Source organism: Mytilus trossulus, chromosome 7 (assembly GCF_036588685.1).
Source record: "Mytilus trossulus isolate FHL-02 chromosome 7, PNRI_Mtr1.1.1.hap1, whole genome shotgun sequence".
Classification (NCBI taxonomy): Eukaryota; Metazoa; Mollusca; class Bivalvia; order Mytilida; family Mytilidae; genus Mytilus; species Mytilus trossulus.
In genome coordinates, this window is record NC_086379.1 from 12,536,055 (window position 1) to 12,546,060 (window position 10,006).

Consider the following 10,006-nt stretch of genomic DNA (forward strand, 5'->3'; position numbering starts at 1 on the left):
TATCTTACCAAAAGACAATACAACATTCGTTACGTTTCTATTTTTTCTCTTTCAAGCATTGTAATAATGGCGTCATTCACCATTGATACGGTTTCAAGATTGTTATTGGATTTCTCATATTCCACATGCTGTATTTTTATATATAAAAAAACATGTAACTTTTTTATGTGAAATACATTTGATTTTCATTCCTAAAAAACTGACTACTATTAAGGTGTAATACAACCAAATCATGGTACGTCACATCCGGTTGCATACGAAAGTAGGTCTAAAAATATTCCCTTGAATTTGACCGTTGTAGGTAATTAATCCTACATTTTATTGCAGTAAAACTATTTCTGTGTCATAAACATATGTCTTGGGTATTTCAAAAAACCATTATTTTTTATTTGTGATTTCTATAGAAAATTTTGTAATCTTGAGGTTACATGGTGACTAAATCTTGTACACAGATAGAATAAGGGGAGAAATTTGATTGGTTAACTTCCAATGATGGTTATTTTCTTATATGCAATAAAATGTAATGTGAAACTTTTTCTATAGAACTGAACAGGATAAAACTTTACTCATGCCAAGTATTTCTTTAATTGCAATACTCATATATGAAGACCCTATTTCAATACTGTACGAATAACAATGAGATGAAAAACAACGATCCAGAGTTGTTGACGTATTTTCTAAACATATTAAAACTTAATCAAGAGTTGTCTCCCTTTTTCTGTTGTGAATTATAATTCACAAATACCAAATACTAACTAAAGACTTTCTGTATATTATACTCATTTGTGTAGAGGTTCCATCCTCTGTAATTCATATACAACTTATACAAAAACAATCCTTTGAATTAAACATACATTTTATTACACCAACTTGTATTTACATTTTCATGACTAGAATATACATTTTTTACTTTTTGGCAATACTTTGGCTACAGAGTATTCTATGATATTTTGTTGAGGCGCCAGGGTGACTACTGATTACCTACACACAATGGCTATCAGCTGACCTATGTTGACATAGTGTCATAAAACCCCTGGTAGTTAAACACGGTTACACCACCACCTACCATGGGGAGTGACCGGGGAAAACACTCGTATTACCAATGCTCCAGTTAGCGCCCCACCTGTTGGCAGGTGTAGGCCTCCCCTCTATGAGATGAGGTGGAGGAGGTCCCAGAGTCACCCATCTGTAGACCACACCGTTACCACTAACCACATTTTCCAAACCTGCAAATTTTATAACTTGTCAGGCCCAGAGCAAGGGCCGAGTGAAAGAATCCCCCAATCACTACCAGTCTCCCTGGACCTCCCCCCATTCAAAATTGACTCTGCGCCTTAGGATAAAAGAAGATAATTGATTTTTTTAAAATGTCATGTTTTCGTTCCAATTAATATAATTGTTAATTAATAAAAACTAAAATTAATGCTGGATGCTCAAATCACAATAGTCCATAATATGTTAATAAAGTGCTTAATAACGGAAATGTTCAATTCATAGAAACGCAAGTTTATTCGAAATTATCCTGTATTGGTCCAATACTATGAAGGTTCTGCTTGGATACTGGTAACCATAATATGCCAATCAAATACACCAAACAGATGCCTGAAAATATAAAACAAAAACAGCAGCAACTATTCTCATAGGGAGGGCGGGCGGGTTTTAAAAGTTTAACTAATTTGTGTAACACCTGCTTTCTAGTCGACAGCAAATTAACAAGTGCCCGATTCGGGAATTCCAAAATTCTAATTCAAGCTGATACGGGAATTCCAAAATTCTGATTCAAGCTGCGAGCGCCCTCTATGGCCATGCCGAATATGGCAATAAGCTACAGGCTGCAACACCCACACACCCACACAAATATTTGATTGAATTAAACCAGATTATTGAAAATATGAAATTTTTATAATCTCTATTAATTGCAATACTCATATATGAAGACCCTATTTCAATACTGTACGAATAACAATGAGATGAAAAACAACGATCCAGAGTTGTTGACGTATTTTCTAAACATATTAAAACTTAATCAAGAGTTGTCTCCCTTTTTCTGTTGTGAATTATAATTCACAAATACCAAATACTAACTAAAGACTTTCTGTATATTATACTCATTTGTGTAGAGGTTCCATCCTCTGTAATTCATATACAACTTATACAAAAACAATCCTTTGAATTAAACATACATTTTATTACACCAACTTGTATTTACATTTTCATGACTAGAATATACATTTTTTACTTTTTGGCAATACTTTGGCTACAGAGTATTCTATGATATTTTGTTGAGGCGCCAGGGTGACTACTGATTACCTACACACAATGGCTATCAGCTGACCTATGTTGACATAGTGTCATTAAACCCCTGGTAGTTAAACACGGTTACACCACCACCTACCATGGGGAGTGACCGGGGGAAACACTCGTATTACCAATGCTCCAGTTAGCGCCCCACCTGTTGGCAGGTGTAGGCCTCCCCTCTATGAGATGAGGTGGAGGAGGTCCCAGAGTCACCCATCTGTAGACCACACCGTTACCACTAACCACATTTTCCAAACCTGCAAATTTTATAACTTGTCAGGCCCAGAGCAAGGGCCGAGTGAAAGAATCCCCCAATCACTACCAGTCTCCCTGGACCGCCACATGAGAGCCCAAGTCAGCTTCCAAATCTGACATGGGTTCTCACCTCCACAAAATTTTCTTTATTGACTCTAAGGAAAAGTTGATTATGTTGTGCGTAGGACCGACTCCCCCCTACACAAACCCTTGTATATTATTCAAGAAAAACCTGATTTCCAGTTTGTGACAAATAAGTTCCATTTGTTTTGTATAAAGACACTTCACTTGCCCTAATGTTCTCATGTAATATAGCTTTACCCCTCTTTTCCGTAACAAAGATTTTGTTGGCCACTAAATCACTCTTTTTCTGTTCTGTTCTATTATTGCACCCACATTCAAGGGTGCAACATGCCAGTATCGCACTGTAGCAATAAAGGCCATATTATAATAACCTTTTTAAATAAAGCCTGGTTACGTAGGGTAGACCATTTTTTTCATTTTCAATTAAACCATTTGATGTCAATTCTAAATATGTCAAATCAATAGCTCCACAGAGAATAATAATAAAATGGGGAGATGGTAAAAACAAATATTCTTTTTGCATCCAGTAGGGAGTTCAAATCTTAAAGAGACTATAGAGACAATAACAAGTGGAAACAAGGAGCTATCGTTCATAAACTCGGAACAGTAACTTATCTAGAAGTGACATATTTTTCAGATTCGTAACTTCATACCGCAGGAAAATAAAAACATACCAAACATACTTGAAATTACCATATCTGATATTTACACTGAATTAATAACCTAACCAACATGTAATTCACTTGCGATACCGAAACATCTGAAAATAAGAATGAATCCGAACAAACTAAAATAACCGAAAACAATTGAAGTAGATGCTAATGATACTATAGTTATGCACGGCACATAAAGAGTAAGAAAGGCACCAGACTGAGAGAGACTTATTGAAAACATATATGACTGTAAATAATTGTGGTTAATTAAGTTAGTGCAGTGATATAACTGTAGGTTTAGGATTTCATAATTGAACATTAAAACTTGTAGCTATTTAGTTCAATTGAGTGCAAATTGAATTTATTGCTTTCATTCACTGGAGATTAATCTTGTTTATCTTGATCATCTTAATTAAAAGGGGGAGGATTGTTATGTTAACAACAAACAAATGGAAGTGTTTAACGACCTTGTCTGGTTATGTTTACATTATACGTTATCACTAATTTATAGTTGAATCGGCTTATAATTAATACTGACAGTTAGGAATTTATAATCATCAGATTAGCGGATGTTGTGTATTTGTCCTTTAACCCTGTGATTGCACTGACACGCTGTTTTGTACTATGGGAGATGTGATGTGTAATAGCCAATATTCACCGTGTATATTTCCCCAAGATAAATTTGGATTCTTCTCTATTTTTAGCCTAAATTGCTCGTCATAGGTGGCCCAGTTTTCTGACCTCGTTGCCGCTAGTCTTATATCGCGCATATATTTTAACAATTCCTGTGCCCGTGTGCAGTATTTCTCAATGTAGACACTCATAAAAACCATGAATGCTGAAGTCCATTCATTTATGGACAAATTAACACTCGACGATCTTTTTTCAATGCAAATTTTTCCCCTTTTTAATTTCAAATCGCCCTCGTCCACCTCTTCCATTGCTTTTTGCGTTCTCAAAAGAGAATGCAGCTCAATAAACTTTCCCTCCCAAATTTTTTCCTTAATTTTAAAAGGCACGTGTTCCCCCACTGTGTCATGAATGCTAGATTCTTGTGAAGGAGTGAAATCAATGGAATTATTTGCAATTTCAAAGTTTTTGTGTAACGGGTCGTGCCTTAAAGAGGTGAACGCTCGTGCATCCTCCTCCGACTCATTACCTGATGAAAAATCAGTAGTTTCCACCGGTCCTTCTGCCACCACGTGTCCGACCCCTTGGGTTTTCTTTGCAATTCTTCTCCGGCCAGCTCCGTCCTTCTTTTGGGTTATTTCCTCGTTCTGCATTATCTGTCCGCCTGTCCTGTTAGCCGTTCTTCTCTTCTTTCCCATGGCCCTTGATGGCGATCCTACGGCATTTCTCTTGTTTGGCATCTTTTCTTTTTCTTTTAAAAGTTTAACTAATTTGTGTAACACCTGCTTTCTAGTCGACAGCAAATTAACAAGTGCCCGATTCGGGAATTCCAAAATTCTAATTCAAGCTGATACGGGAATTCCAAAATTCTGATTCAAGCTGCGAGCGCCCTCTATGGCCATGCCGAATATGGCAATAAGCTACAGGCTGCAACACCCACACACCCACACAAATATTTGATTGAATTAAACCAGATTATTGAAAATATGAAATTTTTATAATCTCTATTATTTGAAACAAAGATAAATTCTTCACAATTTTTTGAAAAGTGCAAATTTAACAAAGACTAATAGGGGAAAATCAATGGTGGTATTACACCTTAAATACAAGCATTCCACATCTGTTCATTAGATTCATGTTTTTTTTATCTATTTGTTAGATCAAGAATTGTTCTTTCATTTCGAAATAGGAAAGAAAATGATTAATGAAAATTAAAAAATCGCAGCCGTTTTTTTTTTCTTTCAAAAGTTATAACTTTACCATAAATCAAGTTTTAAAGGTTTGATAATTTATAGTAAACATCAAATACTAGTAGTACCGGCTGTTAAACCAATAGATTTGGATATTCGTTTAGCTCTGCGATTTACAAGACTTAGTACCTAACCACGCCCGTTCGAAATGTGGACATTTAATCCAATGCCTCGTGTGGTGCACCTGTCACACTCTTTTCACGAAAAAGCTTAGGCTTTCTGAGGGGCCCGTACGTGTTTTGTTGCCCGACATGCATAGGTTTGGTTGGGTTACATCTCGTGTAGGGCTGCTACCACACTTACTGTACGTTACAGCATTCTGAGGGGTCTATAGATGATCTGTAAATCACCAAAAGTTTGCCCATATCTAGCATATATTTATTTTCTATTGGCAGGCAACATTTACCGCACTTCAGATCGGATTTCTTAAGCCTTTTAGAACCTTCCAAACATTTTAAGTGTTAATTTGTTCTCGCTCTTTATGTGCATGCGATATTTGCGACTGGACGTTAATCAGTCACTGTATATCGCGCGAACAAATCTGTTTCTATTTACATCGGGAGCATTTACCTCATTTTACAACAAATTGTTTTGCGATACATTTTACTTTGTAGACGATTTAGACTTTAGGAATATGTTATGCATTTTTCGAAACAGACCTTCTTTAAGTCTAAGGACTTTTTTGGTGAAGGTTATACAAGAAGAAAGCAAAAATGCTTTTCGGAAGAAAAGTGTGTTAAAAAAACAAGAATATACTAAACGAACAATAAAGTCGTGTGTCAGAAGTCTTAGAAATTCGTTACCGCAACAAAAATGAAACAAAATGACGATTGAGAAAAAAGGCTTAAATCGAGCCAAACGAACCGAACTTCACAAAAAAAGAGGATTAAACGCAGATGCTTCGAAAGGATAAACTCTTATTTTTTGTTACACTAGTGGCATCGTTGTGTTTTTTATATTTCAAAAGCAAGTTATTGTAAAACCTATTAAAATAAGTAATACAACAATTGTGATGGACCCGCTTGCATACATGTGTACCTGAAAACTCGTAATCCTATTTCAAATGTAGATCTATGTCTCGAGTTCGTAAACGTTAAAAAAATGAATCAGTGAAATACCCTATAGTTATTAAATTATGTAAGTAATTGAAAGACAATGTTTGTACGCCTTAAACGATCTAACTGTACGGAAATTAATTTTTAAAGTCATTACTATTGGACTAGAAAATATATATATAATGTTACAGTTTATTTCAGTTCAAACACAGACACAGAACTTCCGTTCCCTGTTACAACAAACAGCTTTTTATAGTCATTACTAAACGATATTGCCCACAAATTTCCGTATCCTTCAAATCCTTCTATCAAAGTATCACATAGTTTGCCTTCTGGAGAAATTTTCAAAAGTTGACCCTCCGTCGTGGCCAAGTAGATATATCCTTGATCATCTAAAGCGATCCCTCTTGGACGACCTGTTACAAATGGGAAACTCTGTATTGTATTTCCGTCTGAACTTAGCAGTAAAAAGTCTGATGTGGAGTAATATAAATCATCTACTGAACTAGACGTTTTTGGTGCAATATACGTAACTGGGCATCTGCTTCGGTTTGTTTTCGCCGACCCTACGCACAACCCATTTGCACTTAAAATATATATTTGGTTCCATGTTCCCGCTAAAATCTGGTTCCCCGCTAAGGCAAGACCTAATGGTACAAAATCAAGCTTGATTTCTCGTAAACTTGTCATGGTGTTGATGTCAATAAATTGCAAATGTCCAGAAACAGAGACTAAACTGGCAATGTGTATATTTCCTGTCAGTGAAACAACAGCGTGATTAAGTTCATCCAGAATTACAATATTCCATGGTTGTCTTTTAACATTGCATTTATCTAGAAATTTACACTCTGCGGAACAGAGTAAAACATAATAACTCTTGTGGTCACACAAAACAATGTTTCCAGTTTTCGAAACGGCAATCCCTCGAATTTGTTCGTTGCCTGAACCAGTTAATTCGATTAGCGAATTGAATTCAAGTGTTTTGACAATATCCTTGGTAGAATTGTCAGTAGCGCTACCACTCGCCTGAGCACCATGGCGTGGAACATTTACCTCATTGGACTTAATTGTGGAACCAATCTCACCTAGAATATTTTCAGAGCTCAATATATCTTTATTTGTTTCAAAGGATAGGATTTGGCTGTGAAAACTTAATCTTTTACTTTCAATCAAACGTTCGGTCTCGGATAATAATGATTTTAAATAATGTGCAAAAAGAAAAGTTTGCGCATTTGAATCAGTGCTTGAAAGTGCCTGGAGATTGGTTAAATAAGATTCGATTTTTGTTTTCTGATCAAGAGCCTGTTCTTGAATATTTGTAACATTTGTCCGTTGTTTCGTACAAATTTCTGCAATGCCCGAATGAACCGCTTGCTCTGCCTCATCCAATAAATCGATAATATGCTTTTTAAACGAAGAAACGTGTTCACTTATTTCTTTTTCTTGTCGATCTATTTCCTTACTTTCTTTTTCTGCCTTTAACAAAATATTTCCTAAGCAGTTGACAAGATCGTCTGCGTGTTCTAACACGTGGACAACCATTGTTGATGATTTTACATCTTTCGCAACAAGATCTACAGGAACTACTTTTGCACACGTTCTGTGGTTCTCTGTCATACATAACCTACAGCAAAGTTCATCATGATCGATACAAAATAAATCGAGCTTCTGATCTTCGTGGGACAAACATTCTTGGACTTTAACCTTTGGCAGTGATTTAGCTGACAGAAGATCGACCAATACGTGATTTCGGGACGCTTTATTTTTCCTGTGTGACCTTTCGCACTCGACACACAATGTTTCTTCACAGTTCGTACACCATTTTATAGCAGGAGATGACAAGTCTTCGGTTTGACATGGCTCACAGAATACTGATGACATCTCTAGTGATATTCTATATAGAATTATTATCTACAAGAAAGAAATATGTTATTCCTTTTTCAATAACTGTTGCAAGTGAAACATGATTAATAATTATCAAATCGTGGCACGAGACGTGACTTTTATTTTTATGGAACTTCGTCTCAGTATTAACAAATTGTCTTGGGTGTTTGCTAAGTTTCAGATATACGTATTTTTCTTGTTTGAGATTAGACCTTCTTGGTGTTTCTTTTTTCTCTCGCCATTTAATATTGCTTTCGATACATGGGTCTGATTCCATTTCAACATATTAAAGCTTCTTCAGTATTTTAAACCTGTCAGTTTTTTTTTATGTATCTGCATATATGAATTGCGGTATTTACAGATGATATAAGGCATGTTTTGACGGTCAAAGTCCGTATATACATATATTATTTTCATGCTACTTTTTGGTAATTAGATCGAAATCGAGGCCAAACTTGGCCAAACTTGGCCATTATAGCCCATTCTTCTTTGTGAGAAATCGTAAAATTTTATACCAATATTTTAGGCGAGTTAAAAAAAAAAACATGGCAAAGGAACGTGCATGTTTCAAAAAATAATTAACAAGTTGTTCTTAAACAAGTAAAGGTTATAACTAAATGTGCGAGATGGCTTGGATTCAATGACTGAGTTCAATGATTTTCTGATTCACCAATATATGGATTTGTGTACAATTATTACTTCTTGTAATATCGGACTTTTTTGCACGTATTTGTCAGTAAATTTGGTTTTAAGAGGAGGTGGTAAGGCAGGACGGTCAGGTGCTTCACAAACGAACAAGTTTAATACCGCTATGTCCCAATTAAGTAAGCGGTTGTCTTTAATTAAAATATCTTAATGTATTTGTCCGATATGGATTTTGTTGCTGTTTACAGATCTTGGATAACCTTGAAGTTCGCTTAATTTATTCACAACTTTTTAAGATTTGTTAGACTAAGGAAGATTAAAAGGTTTCCTATATATAGATGGCCGTTGAATGTAGAGTTTAAAGGATTGGTTAATGTGTCATTTAGTTCCCACAGCATAGTTTTCCTCAGTGCATAGATCTTTCATTAAGAAATACATTAATTTATACCGTAGAATAAAAATAACATGAACGTAAGGTTGTAATGTGTATTCAATAGACTTATGCAATAGAACTAATTATTTGTTTTATGGTTTTCATTTTGTGTTGGCTATTTGCAAAATATTACTGTGCCTTTTTATTTTGATGAAATCTGATTAAATGTAAAGCACATCGAAATACCCGTTCAACAATAATAACTACATATGACCCGGAAGCACATATCCAATCAATCAAAGTTCATGTTTTTTTCCTACAACAAAATTATATCATACGGTTCACTAGGACAAGAAATGATTCTTAATCCGTCTTGAAAGACGACTTCAATTAACACAAACCTTATTTGTCTTCTTGTTCAAAGATCTGTCTCCAATTTACATCAGTGTTTTACAATCAGGAATCCAAGCGGTTCAAATCTGCTGATGTATTACACGTATCATGTTTATTTTTAAACCACCCGTCATTTTATTTTGATCACATGGTACTTTATATTGATTATTTCTGTGTATTATTTATTTATATACTTTGTCAGTTTTAACTGAACCGTAATAGAATGCAATTCAGCGTTTCATAAGGAATTTAAATTAACTTCAATGTGTTTATTTATATTTTTTGATTTGTGTAACTGAAATAGCCTTCATTTGTAAATGAGGGTATGGATTTAGGGGTGGGATAATTCATTTATTTTTTTCGGTCAGTACTTTTGATCTAAAAAATACTCGTATTATATAATTATAAATTGCATTTGATAACTGTATTCTGGAAATAATTGTTCTTTTTCTCTGGTTAGTAAATTGTTATCCAATTCTCCTTTTT

At 35.0% G+C, this 10,006-nt stretch overlaps 1 protein-coding gene across 1 annotated transcript; it reads right to left on the bottom strand.

Moving 5' to 3' along the window:
• Window positions 1-6,402: 6,402 nt before the first annotated feature.
• On the bottom strand, window positions 6,403-9,659 carry LOC134726835 (uncharacterized). Its single transcript, XM_063591240.1, has 2 exons — window positions 9,529-9,659; window positions 6,403-8,136 (listed from the first exon to the last, which is right to left on the bottom strand). Exon 2 carries the CDS (start codon window positions 8,104-8,106, stop codon window positions 6,418-6,420), a length of 1,689 nt encoding a protein of 562 aa, XP_063447310.1. The 5' UTR covers window positions 8,107-8,136; window positions 9,529-9,659; the 3' UTR covers window positions 6,403-6,417.
• Window positions 9,660-10,006: the final 347 nt, after the last annotated feature.

Bases quoted from the DNA above. Each gene is read 5' to 3' on its own strand.
- LOC134726835 (XM_063591240.1), bottom strand. From the start codon at position 8,106: ATGTCATCAGTATTCTGTGAGCCATGTCAAACCGAAGACTTGTCATCT.